Below are 15,029 nucleotides of genomic sequence, written 5' to 3'. Positions count from 1 at the left end.
TTCACTCTGAGCATTGACTTTTTACCATTTCTCATCCTGGGACATGAAGAGTATCTGTAAGCCAACCTCTGTGCTGGGTGCCAGGCCCTCTGTCATCATTAATAAACAGTCACTGGCAGGCTTCACTTTTCTTGCTCTCTGAGTGGCATATTTGGAGGAAAAAATGCTGAAATCATTGAAAGTCAGTTGGATGGCTGTGTGATGGCTGTATCTCCTCACCAGGTCTCACCCACTGCCCCTTGATTACAGACGGTGGGGAGCAAAAGAAGGGCCTCCACTCCCGATTGTGCCTCTGACTGCCTTCTTATCTCACTGTCACCATGTGGGACTCTACAGGAAGCTCCAAATGATGGCTCTGGGAGCATGTAGCCTATCAGAGTTTCGTCTACTTGTTTTATAGTATCCTTTTCTGAATCAAGTTACTTGAAGTCTTTATGACACAAATAAGTATCCTTGACCTCTTAATCCCAGTTACCTCCTCTCTGGATAGCTGTAGTAACCTGCATGGTCTCCATATGTTCCATCTGCCCCCTCCCTACAGGGGGCCCTTTAGCTGGAATGATCTTTTAAAAATGTACGCAACTCATGTGAGTCCTCCCACTCTCCTCCAAAACAATACCCTTGAATATTTCCTATTAATCTTGAATGAAGATTAAAATCCTCAACCTGGCCTATGGGTGCAGCAGATTCCTTTGCCCACTTAATTTTTTAGCTCATCTTGGATCATTTGCCACCCAGGCTCTGGGTCTCAGCCACACTGGCCTTCGTTAGGTCTTAAACAGGCCATGTTCCAATCCTCCTTAGGGTTTTACACATACTGTTTCCTCTGACTGGTGTGCCTTTCATCATGTCCGACCTCCTTCACCAGGGAAGGCTCCTACTCTGTCCACACTTCAGTCCAGACATAGTTTCCTCAGGGAAACTTTTCCTGATGTCCTGGCCTAGAGTCCCCTGTTGCAAACATCCATAACCCTGTGCCACTTTTCTGTATAACACTTCTTAAAGTTTTCATTTATTTGGATGGGCTTAACAATTAAGATCTTTCTTCTCCACTAAGCTTTATGAGCTCCACGAGGCAAAAACTAGATCTGTTTTTGTCTACCAGGATGTCTCTAGTTCCTGGTATCAGACATGGTGAATAACTGCAAATTTGTTGAATGAAAGAATTAAAAAATGGTTGGATGGTTGGAGGCATCTGGCTCCCTGATTTAGTCTCAGATACATTCTTCATCTCAATTTCATAAGCATTTATTTCTCTTTTATCAGCAGTAAGAGGATTGGAGGTAGATATTACTCTATGTACCAGATAAGGTAATACTTTTTTTTTCAAAGATGTTATTTAAAACACTGAGAAACATTGTTTAGAAGAGTGCCTATTGATCTTGTCTTTCCAAAAGAAATTTTGAGAAAAATGAAGGAAAAAGCAAGATCTCTTCAACTTTCACATATTAGCAACATGATTGTGATAATGATAATGAACAAAGGCCTCCCAGTCTCAGAAAGGAATGTGAACTGCGAAGTATCTGAAGGCTGACAGAGCCTGGAAATGTCTGAGAAGACGCAGGGGCAGGATGACAACTAGCAAAACAACTTGCATTAATTTAAGAAGTGGAAAAGCTTATTGGAAGCATTCTTCAAAACCCTTCAGAAACTAGTAAAATAATATTTTACTATGTTTTCTCCAGCTCTTAAAACTTCACAAATGCAAATACATGATAAAATGTGAAAATAAGTATTGGCAACTAATTACATTCTCAGGGGAGATTTAATTGAAAAATAAGCATATTTGCACTGCTTCTTCTTAGTAAGATGTTTATGGCATCTGGTCAAAGTAGAACAAACATTTGAAAATCCTTTGACATAGCTGGTATTTAAAGAATAGCAATTGGCTAACATTTGTGGCTCTGTATGTTGAATATTTTGGCTCCCATTCGCTGGTATTCATTCTGAAAGATTTATAATCCTTTGGGGAGTGTGGTCAGTGACAAGAGTAGAACTAAATCCTGAAATGTGGAAAAACTAACTTTCCCTAATATAAAACTGTTCTAAAAAAAAAACTCTCAAGTCTATGAATATGTTTCCAGATTTTCAGAAAAAAAGCTGCTGATTTACAGAGTTTTTTTCTATAAGGATCTAACTTCTCAATGATAAAAGAAAATTTTCCATCCTTTGGCTTCAAAAGTGGCTTAGAGATCATTTAGAAAAATATAGTGTCTTACCTTTTGGGCATCTACCACAAGTACACAATTCCTTAAAATTGTTATGTCATTGGTTATGGTGCATATGATGAAATCAAGCACACAAGATAGAAATAATCTAGAAGAGAAAAATTAAGAGACCTCGAAATGAAATAGGAAAGAATGACTGTGCGGAATGTGTAAGTAGGAAAGTGCTACCAAAGAAAATACAATGCAAGTATAGCAGTCAAGAAAGTCCTCTATCACACACCACTGAGAACGCCAGGACAGCATGCTCTGCCTCGGAGTTTGGTGTGTGTGTGTGGACTCTGTTGGCTTGACTGAGGCATGACATGCTGTTTGATACCTTCTTGCTTTCAAGTCATGCTTGAGTCTGAAGGCACTGCCTAAAGAACTCTATCTGAAGCTCCTGGTTTGCATTTTTAAACTTTTCATGTGGGAGCCCACCCAGCTCTCCTCCTCCAGGTACACCAGGGGAATTTTTGGGCTCCTTTTAACCCAATTAAATTCAACAAAAGAATTGTTAAATAATTGTTTCTCTCGCTTTCTCTTTTTTTTTTTATATATTATGATTAGCATTTAGATTCTTCTTTATGATTTATGAAATATCTGCCTTCTGTTTTTAAAAAGAAAGGCATCAAAAGTGCTAATGTGTGTTTGAAGAGGTCCTGTACCCCAAAACAAGGGAGATTATAAAATTGAATGTAATAAGGATTTACTATTTTATGTTTCAAAATGAACTGTAGGACGATTGGTGGTGGTAAAAATTTCTCTTGATATAAACAAAGACATTAAAAGCTATGGGAAGAAAACTCCTTATTTTCAATGTAAATAGTAAAGTGAAGGCTTTTGCCATTCTCAACTTCATCTTGAATATAGAGGACAGCCTGGATTACTCAGGAAGAAAATTAATATGAAAAGCAGACTGACAATGGTTTCAGCACAGGATAGTGGTTTGTAATATTTTTAGAGATGTGGAGGGGCTTTTATGGACGCATTAAGAGGAAAGGCTGAAGTCTAAACCTTTCTATCTTTTTGATGCTTGCCCTCTTATAATCCCATTTCAGCTTATTTTAAAAGTAACACATCATGTTGTATTCACAAAAGGATTTGTGTGTGTGTGAGATATGAAGGAGGAGGTTGGGCTGCTTGGATATAATTTCCACTTTTGTGTAAATGTATATATTGTATCTATGAACATGTATCTGTAATATAGCAATATAAAGTCATAATCAGCAAATGAGAATAAACATATTTTGTAGGTGTCTTTCTTCAAAAAGGAAAGAGATTTATTTGAGGCCATTCATACTGTGTTTTGAGGTAGAGACCGAAGGCCATCTTTCATGAGCACCTTTTACAAAAATAGTTTATCCTTAGCTCCATTAGAAACATTGCTCTTGTGTCTTATGAACTATTTCGGTGCTTATACTGGAACTCTTATTTACCATCCCGTCTTAATAGGAGGAGAAGTAATATGTACTATGTTGCATCCATCAGAAGATTTTTTAAAGCATTAATGATGGGTGGACATTGCTTAAGAATTCCTGCAATGAATTCTGATTATAATTTCCTGGTGCATCTGTTTCACTGATCAATCATTACATTCTTTTAAATTCTCCCAGATTGTTTTACCTTAAAGGAGCCATTCCCCACTACCTTTTACAGCTGGTGATTAGCCAAGCAGACATTGATCACATGATTCTCAACACTGGGACAGCATTTTGCATGCGATACTGAAGGCTACCTTTTTGTCCTTTATCCATACACGGAGTCATCTCCAGTTCCTAATGGGCTCGCCACCTCCTTCCCAACCCCATGGCCCCTCTCCCACTTAATCCTGGTCCCAGCATGGTTTGTTGTACTGCTTCCCACATGGTTTCCCTTTCCTCAGGTTTTTCCCTGTTCCAGACTGTTCTACATACATCTGTGAGAATAATTTCCAGACACGGTTTGGATTGCACAGTATGCTGTTCAAGAACTCCAGGGACGGCCTGTTACCTCTGCATAAAACTTACATTCCTCAGTGGATTTCTCAAGGCTTGCCCCTCGACTCTATTTAATGTACTAATACCACCTAATGCTCTAGCTGTTTAAAGCAGACAGACCACCTTTAAATGTTGACTCTTAATTGGAATAATGTTTTATGATACTCTGTAAAGCTTTTTTGTGCTTCAACTCTACATGATTCATTTAACAAATTATAACCCACTCGGAGAACTTAAAAAAATTTAACATGCCATGTATGGGGAGACACATTTCCCAGTTCATGGATTCATAACCATTAAGGAAATTTCTATAGAAGCGTGATCTTATTTAACCTTTCCATGGCCTTGCGTTTCGTAGGAAGGAAAAGAGATAGCTACAGTGATTGCATTGCGTTCAATAAAAGATTTCAACTTGGCGCAAGAGACCTGCCAGTTGGCAATCAGAGATGTTGGAGGCCTTAAAGTTTTGATAAATTTACTGGATACTGATGAATTCAGATATAAGGTGAGTGGCTTACCTCACGTGGGTGATGAGCCTTGTTCATACCTCTTTGTGCTTCTCTTTTTACTGATACGTCTCTGCTACCTCTGCCTAGTTCTTTTCTTTGCCTGCTCATCTCACTGATAGCTTGTTCCTTTTGTTCGCTGCTCTTCTCTTCTTGGCTGTGCTTTATCTTCTGGTTCATTTCCAGAACCTTTTCTATGTGCTTCTTAAATGATGAATGTTTGTCTGCATAATTGAAGGAAAATAAGGAGGCTATGTGTAACACCTGGGAACAGAAGGCATTTCCTTTAAAAACTTCATGAGGGGGATCCCTGGGTGGCGCAGCGGTTTGGCGCCTGCCTTTGGCCCAGGGCGCGATCTTGGACACACGGGATCGAATCCCACGTTGGGCTCCCGGTGCATGGAGCCTGCTCCTCCCCCTGCCTGTGTCTCTGCCTCTCTCTCTCTCTCTCTCTGTGTGTGACTATCATAAATAAATTAAAAAAAAAATAAATAAAAATAAAAATAAAAACTTCATGAGGGAAGGATTTGAGGTAGACTTGGAATTTTTAAAACTCTAGGACTGGTTATGTATTAAGCACTTATTTTCACCTCTAACTCCTATTTTCTCATTTAGATTGGTTCATTAGAAATCCTAAAGGAAATCAGTCATAATCCTCAAATCAGACGTAATATTGTTGACCTTGGGGGCTTACCAATTATGGTTAATATACTTGATTCTCCACATAAGAGACTGAAATGCCTGGCAGCTGAGACAATCGCAAATGTTGCCAAGTTTAGAAGAGCCCGACGGGCAGTGAGACACCATGGAGGCATTACCAAACTGGTGAGTACCTCTGCCATTGTCATCAGCACACCACCTGCCACCAAGATGTCACCTCTCTGCTGTCCTTCCTGGCCACTCCTGGATGTTAAATAACCATAGGTGTGTTCCAGGAACCTTCTTTGGTATAACGTCCTCAAAAACTGTTTTTGTGTATTCACATTAGCAACTGGCCAGAAAACAGGTCTGATCTTATTTTTCAAAGATATATACATCTAAATAAGAGATGTAATTTACACCTACCACATTGGTAGGGAGATGTTTATGTGTGTGTGTAATGTCGGGAAGTGTAGTCCATGCTCTCTGCTCTGGTGAGCTCACCATGAGGACTGCCTCCCAAGGAGACTGTCAGAGCAACAGACATTTATTCATCTCATTGTTACTTATGATAGTGACAACTGAAAACTATGTTTACCATATGAGATCAGTAAAATAATATGAAGTGTATCTCGAGGAAACATGCATCATCAGCTATCAGTATATAATATTATATAAAATTATGACAGGATCAAAACCTGATTGACACATATGACTCCAATTTTCAAAGACTTACCTAACAAGTATATAACAAGTTTTCTATAAAAACATGTGAAATAAATACACAAAATTGTACGCAGGTGTTTCCTCTGAAATAACTACCAATTTTTCTTCATATTTTTCCATATTTGCCAATTTATTGTGTATTATTTTTATAATTTAAAAAATGATTATATCAATAACTGTCACTGAAAGAAATAAGTGAACATTCTGTTCAACACTCATGTCAAGAAAACGTAGGGCATTAAGGAAATGCATTTTCATCCACCTTCCAAAGGATCTTGTGTTCCTCCTATAGCATTTACATACTGGACAGTCTCCACTTCTATAGTTTGAGTTCCTTGAGATAAGAGATGTGTCTTACTTATCTTACTGTCATCTACAGCACTTAGCCCAGTACCCTACACATATGAAAGGTTAATAAATATACATTGAATCAATATGCATTTAATAGGAATGCATACACAGTGAAATGTGTTTAGAAATTTACTGAGAGATTCTGTGTACGGATCTTCCTTGATTTACAATGGAGTTATATGTCCAGATAAACCCATTGTAAGTTGAAAATACCGTAAGTTGAAATGCATTTAAGTTGAAATGCATTTAATACAGCTAACATACTGAATATCACAGATTAGCCTTGCCTACCTTAAACATGCTCAAAATACTTAGCCTCTAGTTGGGCAAAATTATCTAACACAAAGCCTATTTTATAATAAAGCATTGATATCTCTTGTAATTTACTGAATCTGTACAGAAAGTGAAAACACAATGGCTACAGATTGGGAACAAAATGGTTGTAACCATATCAGTTGCTTACCCTTGTGATGTTGTGGCTGACAGAGCTGAGGCTTGCTGCCACTGCCCAGCATCACAAGAATGTAACATACATATTACTAGCTCAGATAAAATTCCAAATAGGATTTCTACTGAATGCATATCACTTTCACACCATAGTAAAGTTGAAAAATAAGTTGAACCATCATAAATTGGGGACCGTCTGATGTCACTTGTAATCTGTAGATCACAATAGAGTGTAATTATTTGCTTCAAAAATAAGATAGATTTATGGCTGCATAGATGGATAAATAGATGGTTAGCTATGAGATAAAACAAATGTGATAATGTTAATTATAGAATCTAGGGAATGTATACATTTTTTGCTGTATAATCACTGTACAACTCTTTCAGCCATTGTGTATGTTTGAAAATTTTTCATAATAAAATGTTGGGGAAAGGTAATTATTAGTATGATTATCAGTGTTCTGCTTAAGTAATGAAGTAATACATTAGGCTGATGTGGCTGTCTACTGGAATTATGAATAATGTATAGAATAAATGAATAATGTAACTTAAAACTATAAATTTTAGTAAATTTCTTTTATGAGAGTCTTATATATCACATTCGGGGACTTAGAATTTGGTACCTGAATTGCAATTACTTAGTCAAGATAATGCTACACATTTTAATATAATCTTACATGATAGCTAAGTTAGGAATGGGAAAGAAGAGTAATAGATCAACCATTAATAGACTTGTAATTACTAGGTTGAGAACACATCTGAGAAAGATCAGGATTGGTAATCCATTTTTGGTTTGCTAACAATATGAGGGTAGATGACATACAGATAAGAGTCCCTCACTAAAATGGGAAGAGAGGGAGATCACTCAGTACAGAGATGGAACAGTGGGCTTGTCATGACATCAGAGCAAGGGAATGGAGGTTAAAAGAAGAGCAGGCAGGAGGCCATTGACCACAGTGGGGTTTGGGCACTTAGATGGAGATAGATCTCGAAAGAGGCACACCTGGTAGAAACCTGGGCAGAAGTTAAGAATTCTGAGCAAGCAGAAAGAATGCATCCATGCAGGGAAGGATTGTAAGAACCCGGGCTGCAGATATAGTATACAAATCTTGTTAATATAAATGTAACAGCCATATTAATATTAATACAATCTTGGTGAGATTAAATTTCTTGTAGGAAGGAAATGTAAAGGCTCCCAGATCTGGAGGAAGATATATTTTGAAGGGTTCTGTTTCTTTGCTTTCACTGACTATTTCTGTGTAGTATGAAAATTAATTCGTAGAAGTATTCTTATTTTTGATAGAAGTTAGCTTGGTAGCAGCCCTGTAACTGTTGTGGGAAATGTTGTTTTATTTTAAAGATTCCCACATACATTGTATTTATCTGTTTTTGTAGGTCGCTTTACTGGACTGTGTACAGAGTTCAGCAGAACCAGCTCAATCAAGTCTGTATAATGCCAGAGATGTGGAAGTAGCTCGCTGTGTGGCACTGGCATTATGGAGCTGTAGTAAGAGTTATGCAAATAAAGAAACCATTCATAAAGCCGGCGGCATTCCTTTGTTGGCTCACTTACTGAAGACTTCTCATGAAAACATGCTAATTCCAGTGGTGGGGACATTGCAAGAATGTGCATCAGAGGTACTCAAGCCAGCTCTGCTTCCCTTGTTTTCATTTGCATTAACTTTTTTTTAGTTGAATAATAATTTTTAAGATTATTGTGACTGCTAAGGATTTTTTTTTGAGAAGTCAGCAGTTCTTTAGAGAAGATGAAACTAATAGAACATTAATTAAATGGTTACCTGTGTGATGTATTTTTTAAAATGTTGACTAAATTCTCTTATACAGTTGTGTTAATCTTGGACTTTAGTGTTTTTTAAGAAAGTTTGTTTGGCATACTTATTAGTAAATGTAAATAGATATTTATATTCATGCATTACACATGTAAATATTTAAATTTAAGGGATCCCTGGATGGCTCAGTGGTTTAGCACCTGCCTTTGGCCCAGGGTGTGATCCTGGAATCCTGGGATCAAGTCCCATGTGAGGCTCCCTGCATGGAGCCTATTTTTCCTTCTGCCAGTGTCTCTGACTCTCTTTCTCTGTGTCTCTCATGAATAAATAAATAAAATCTTTAAAAAAATATTTAAATTTGTATTCTTAGGAAAAGTACCGAGCTGCAATCAAAGCAGAAAGGATAATTGAAAATCTAGTCAAGAACCTAAATAGTGAGAATGAACAACTACAGGAACAGTGTGCCATGGCCATCTACCAGGTATGGTGGACTCCCCAGCAAAGTTGTGGTGTTCTTCATATAGTTAAGGTGGCATTTCTAAATATGAAGTTTCATTCTCTGGGGCTATGACTCAGGAATCTGCATTTTTAGCAAGAATCCCCAGGGATTTTTCTGCACACACAGGTCTGCATCACTGTGCTAATGATAGATGCCTGTGTATGTGAGAGAGAGAAGCCTGCTCCAACATATCTTGATTATGTACATTTCTAGAAGGTACTTATATATCTTTGTCTCCTAAAACAAGTTACTTAGTGTAAAATAGCTAAATATATGCATGGTGCCTTTATATTGCTTTTCAAGTACCCTGTTCAAACATACTGATCTTGGGAAATTTATCTTCTGCCAAGACAGATGGATGATGAATGAGTGTATGCTTGTGTATGTGTGTGTATTCCTGTTGTATCTTTTTATTATTTTAATCTTCATTAGCTTTTTGTGAGTTATGCATTTCATAGTACATCAGAAAAGGGAAGAAAAGGTAGCCTTGACAAATTAGTAGATGGCTGCTTACTGGCCATTCCAGCTTCTACCTATCAGAGAAATCAGAGCTGATTTCCTAGAGGAATACATTTTAAAATGTGCACAGTGACAGTATGCCAAAATGACAGAGTTAGAGAAAGGGGTTCATGTCAGTAGAGAATTGTATTAGTTTGCAAGGGCTGCCATAACAAAATACCATACACTGGGTGTCTTAAATAACAGAAATTTATTTCCTTATAGTTCTGGAGGTTACAAGTTTGAGATCAAGGTGTTGATAGTATTGCTTCCTTCTGGAGACTCTCTCCTTGGCTTGTAGATGGTCATCTTCATGTTCACATGTCTCCACATGTTCCTTCCTCTGTGTCCTAATATTTTCTTCTAAGGATACCAATCATATTGGGTTAGAGCCCACTTCAGTGACCTTTTTTAACCTTAATTACCTCTTTAAAGATTTTATCTTCAAATATGGTTACATTCTGAGGTACAGGGGTTAGGACTTTGACATATATCAGTTTTAAGGAAACACAACTCATAACAAGGATATATATAGCCTTGACTGGCATACATGCCTCATATGAGTAATTATGAAGGATTGGTTAGAAATAGTGATTAAGTTTTTAGAAGTTGCAATGTAAAAAACTGAAAATCATAAATAGAAGATAAAATGGCAGGTGCCTTGTGTGCATTTACTGTGAGGATTTCTTCTAGTGGCCCTCACAGATGATGCATGACATGCATCTGTATCATGTGGCCTCACAACCAACTGTATGCCTAGGATGATAACATATATATGCACCAAATTTAGCATCTTTTTTCTCTCAAACCTGGGAATCATGATAAGCTGGGAACATCTATGCAGTACATATTTACTTCAAAAGATGACACGAACATGGATAAACATAATACTTATCTCAAAGGATAAGTATTACACAAACTTCTGGACAAATATATCTGAATATAATGCCATTTGCTGTTGATATAACTAACTGTTCAGAGCATAGGAACTCTATTAGGGAAATGCTCATCTCTTAGATTTGGGGGCAGAAGCATTGAAGATCAGGCTAAAGCTTTATCACTCAGCTATCTTTTCTATACTTTCCCGAGACTGGGGATTGCATGACTGCAGAAATTCTCTGTCCATGCATGTGGTATTCTAGATTTCTTACCAACCTCTCTTTCTGTCTTCATGGAAGCCCACACTACCTCAGAACAGCTTGGAAGAATTTCCAAGCATGTAGAAAGTTCTAGACATTGCCAAAATCCTGTAAGGGAAGAGAGACACTGTCAGATAACTGCCAATATAAAGGAGAATTATATTTTACTTGGAGGCCCCTTCAGAAAATGATACTCTCTGAAAAGAAGTTTTGTAGCCACCAGAATGTCAGCCTCTTTAGCAATCACTGGAAGCTTGATATGCCGTCATCACTGACAGCCTCTGATTTGACTTTTTGTGTAGTGTGCTGAAGATAAGGAAACCCGTGACCTGGTTAGACTGCATGGAGGACTTAAACCCCTGGCCAGTCTGCTCAATAACACTGACAATAAAGAACGGTTGGCTGCTGTCACTGGGGCAATATGGAAATGTTCCATCAGCAAAGAGAATGCGACCAAGTAAGAGAAGCCTTTCAATATTCTATAATAAAAACATGGCCATTGAGGAATAGCTGTATTCTTTTTTTTTTTTTTTTTTAAAGATTTTTTTTTTAAATTTTTATTTATTTATGATAGTCACACAGAGAGAGAGAGAGAGGCAGAGACAAAGGCAGAGGGAGAAGCAGGCTCCATGCACCGGGAGCCCGACGTGGGATTCGATCCCGGGTCTCCAGGATCGTGCCCTGGGCCAAAGGCAGGCGCTAAACCGCTGCGCCACTCAGGGATCCCAATAGCTGTATTCTTAACTCACTGAAACTACATTGTGTATAGTGAGTCCTTCAACTAACATCTTCTCTTATTAATATGTAAATTTTTAAAAAGATTTTATTTATTAGAGAGAGAGAGAGAGAGAGAGAGCATGAGTAAGGTGAGGGAAAGAGGAAGAGGGAGAAGTAGACTCTCCACTGAGTGGGGAGTCCAACATGGGGTTTGATCCCAGGATGCTAAGATTATGACCTGAGGCAAAGGCTGGCACTTAACCAACTGAGCTATCCAGGTGCCCCAATATATAAATGTTTCTAAATAAAAGTATGGATGCCTAAAATTTATGGCCATTAAACTACATTCCCATAATGTTATTTTAATAAAGAATCGGTCCTAATATAACTCCTATAGTTTTTATACATGTACCTTCTAGACCAATTTGGCAGAATCAAGGTATTTTTAGAAATGAAAGACTTCTACTTCCCATCCCACCACCTGGCAATGGTTTTCTGTGCCTCACTAAAGGACTTGCTGACATAGTCTGTGTGTTGAGTTCTTTTTTGGGGGGGCAGCTGTTTAAATTATAAGTATCTCTGATTTCTTGTAGAGAAAGGGTTGATGTGATGGTGAGGGGTTGAATTTCCCACTGAATCTTTAGAGATGGAAGTGGTTCCATTCTTTTTCCTTTTTTAAAGATAATTGAGTCAGCTGGATGCCAGTTAACCAGTTAAAGAGTAGTCATTTTCAAATTATTTCATTGAATTTTAAAATACTTGTAAACTGATTTATTTTAATCTTCAAATTTATCTCTTCATATACTTTTAGAGTTCTTATGCCCTATGATGGATATTCTGAGGCAACCCTTCTTTGTATCAATGTGATGATTTTTTTTTAAGATTATATATTTACCTGAGAGAGAGAGAGAGAGAAAGTATGCATGTGTGGGGAGAGGGTGAGAGGGAGAGAGAGAATCTCAAGCAGACTCCCCACTGAGCATGGAGCCCAACTTGGGGGCATGATCTCTGAGTGTTGAGATCATGACCTGCACTGAAATCGAGAGTCAGATGCTCAATCAGCTGAGCCACCCAAGTGCCCCTCAGTGTGATGATTTAACAAGAAATTCACATCTTACTTAACAGAAGATAGATTTATTTTTGCTTTGTTCATGTAAAATAGTCTCTGTGACATGGGAAAAACACTTGTAGAATAGTAGAACTGCTGACACTGTCATTTGGAAGAAGTTGTAGTTGTCTTAGAGACTGTATAGTATAGTGATTAAAGGTGCAGATGGCTAGATATGGATGCCAGCATCGCTGTGTACCAAGCTTCAAATGAGCTTTCTGAGAATGGGGATTGTGGTCGTACTTGCATCATAGGGTTTTTGTAAGGACTGAGTGAGCATATGGTTGGCATTTGGCAATTTTGTGCTATTAATATTATCAGCTGATTTTATACCAAAAGTAATATCGTTCCTCTCTTTCCCTCGCCCTATCTCTTTTTCTTGTGATGAACTTAGGTTTCGAGAATACAAAGCCATTGAAACTTTGGTGGGACTTTTAACTGACCAGCCTGAAGAAGTACTTGTGAATGTGGTTGGTGCATTGGGAGAATGTTGTCAGGAATATGAAAACCGTGTCCTTGTCCGGAAATGTGGTGGCCTTCAACCACTCGTAAACCTCCTTGTTGGAATAAACCAAACTCTTCTTGTCAATGTCACAAAAGCAGTTGGTGCTTGTGCAGTAGAACCTGAAAGTATGATGTAAGTAGCTTCACAACTGAAAGATTTTATTTGAGAGTGTTAGGGGAAATGCTCAGGTCATAATAGAATAGTGTCATCACTTAGAATTGGCGTGCATAAATGGTGAAAAAGTAAAATGGATTTACTTATAAATAACCACAAGATTATCAGTCATGAGTTACAGAGCCACATTGTTCCTTTGGATGAGCTGGAGGGCTGAGGCTGGGCATATTGGGAGGACTTAACATTCCCAGTAATTAATATCCCACCTGGAAACCTTCATATAATCAACAAAATTTTTCTCTGCTTCCTAAGGAAGAATTATCCATCTATCTAACTGAGACCCTAGGTAGTTCTAGGTGGCATTCTCACAATATCCTTGTTTCTCAATTCAATTCAGCAAACATATTTTAAGCACCTAACAAGTTAGCTGTGAACTAACAAGGGAAAGAGACAAAGAATTTTAAGCTGTGATCTTGTTCCTTAAGCAAATTTTTGTCTAATTAGGAAGAAAAGACTTAAATGTTGTACAACGTAAGAACAATAGCAAGATTATATAGAGATTATATATACATACATAAATATATATTTAAAAATATAAACATTTGTGTATAAATTAAATGTAAATGTATTTACATGAAATATGATTGTGTGTGTGTGTGTGTGTGTGTGTGTGTGTGTGTGCGTGTGTGTGTGTGCAGAAAGGCAAGAATCCATATGGGCCAAATATTGTGTGAGGGTTATCCGGAGAACCAGAACCAACAGGATGAGAAAGGTGGGAGGAGTAGGGGGGATAGATTTAAGGAATTGGTTCAGGTGATTGCGGAGGCTTGGCAAGACCCAAGGCTGCAGGCTGGAGACTCAGGAAAGAGCGGCATTTTGAGGTCAAAAGCAGTTTGCTGGCAGAATTCCTTCTTGCTCAGAGGAAGTCAGCCTTTTTTTCTACTAAGGCCTTCTGATTGGATGAGGCCCACTAAGTCATGGAGGATTATCTGCTATACTCAAAGTCCACCAATTTAAGTATCAATCTCATCCCAGAAAACACCTTCACAGAAATATGCAAAACAATGTTTGAGCAGGGGCGCCTGGGTGGCGCAGTTAGTTGATCACTTGACTCTTGATCTCAGCTCAGGTCATGATCTCAGGGTTGTGAGATCAAGTCCCACATCAGGCTCTATGTTGAGTATGGGTCCTGCTTGAGATTCTCCCTCTTGCTCTGGTCCCCCTGCTGGCATGTATGCTCCCTCTCTCTCTCTCTCTCTCTCTCTCTCTCTCTCAAAAAAATTTTTTTTGATCAAGTATCTGGGCATCCCTTAACCCAGCTAAGTTGACACATCAACATTAACCATCACATATCCACCCCTTGTCAACTTGGTACCCACTCATGCATCTCCTTAAACCATACTTAATCTCCATAGAAAGATAATAACAAGGCCATATTCCTGCCTACCACTATACAACTATCCAGTGTACCACTGAAAATGCACTTAGCCTTTTTCTTAGAAGAGGAAGCAAAGTTCTTGGATGATGTTTATTCTTTTCCTTGATATTCTATAAATACACTGATGTAAAGTTCATCATACTTAAAAACTATGATAGAAAGTTAATGTCTCATTTACATGATAAGAGGATAAGAGGGAAGAAAAGAAACACACACACACACACACACACACACATAATCCATAACAAAATAAGGAGTATTTGTGACAATCACAGTACTTATTCTGTAACCGGCCATGTGGTCATAGCTTGTATTTACAACTACCTTCTTTCATGACCCATTCCATATTCCCTTTGCTTTCAGCAAGCA

General features: G+C 38.1%; 1 protein-coding gene and 1 long non-coding RNA gene across 13 annotated transcripts in view; one reads left to right on the top strand and one right to left on the bottom strand.

The window, feature by feature from the left end:
- Positions 1–15,029, top strand: part of LOC144309699 (outer dynein arm-docking complex subunit 2-like) — a 166,750-nt gene that overhangs the window by 88,427 nt on the left and 63,294 nt on the right. For all 12 annotated transcript variants that reach the window (XM_077890806.1, XM_077890803.1, XM_077890805.1 and 9 more), the window contains 6 exons: positions 4,542–4,688; positions 5,305–5,514; positions 8,248–8,490; positions 9,013–9,123; positions 11,081–11,235; positions 12,998–13,240. In XM_077890806.1, the coding sequence (XP_077746932.1) occupies positions 4,542–4,688; positions 5,305–5,514; positions 8,248–8,490; positions 9,013–9,123; positions 11,081–11,235; positions 12,998–13,240 (1,109 nt within the window). The remainder of the gene's footprint in view (positions 1–4,541; positions 4,689–5,304; positions 5,515–8,247; positions 8,491–9,012; positions 9,124–11,080; positions 11,236–12,997; positions 13,241–15,029) is intronic.
- LOC144309702 (uncharacterized) lies at positions 9,834–11,273 on the bottom strand. The gene is made up of 2 exons (XR_013375616.1): positions 10,795–11,273; positions 9,834–10,002 (listed from the first exon to the last, which is right to left on the bottom strand). It is a non-coding gene; the product is annotated as an uncharacterized LOC144309702 (long non-coding RNA).

Source organism: Canis aureus, unplaced genomic scaffold, assembly GCF_053574225.1.
Source record: "Canis aureus isolate CA01 unplaced genomic scaffold, VMU_Caureus_v.1.0 ptg000175l_RagTag, whole genome shotgun sequence".
NCBI lineage: Eukaryota > Metazoa > Chordata > Mammalia > Carnivora > Canidae > Canis > Canis aureus.
The sequence above is the reverse complement of the archived record's forward strand: the minus strand, read 5'-3'. Positions and strand labels throughout refer to the sequence as shown.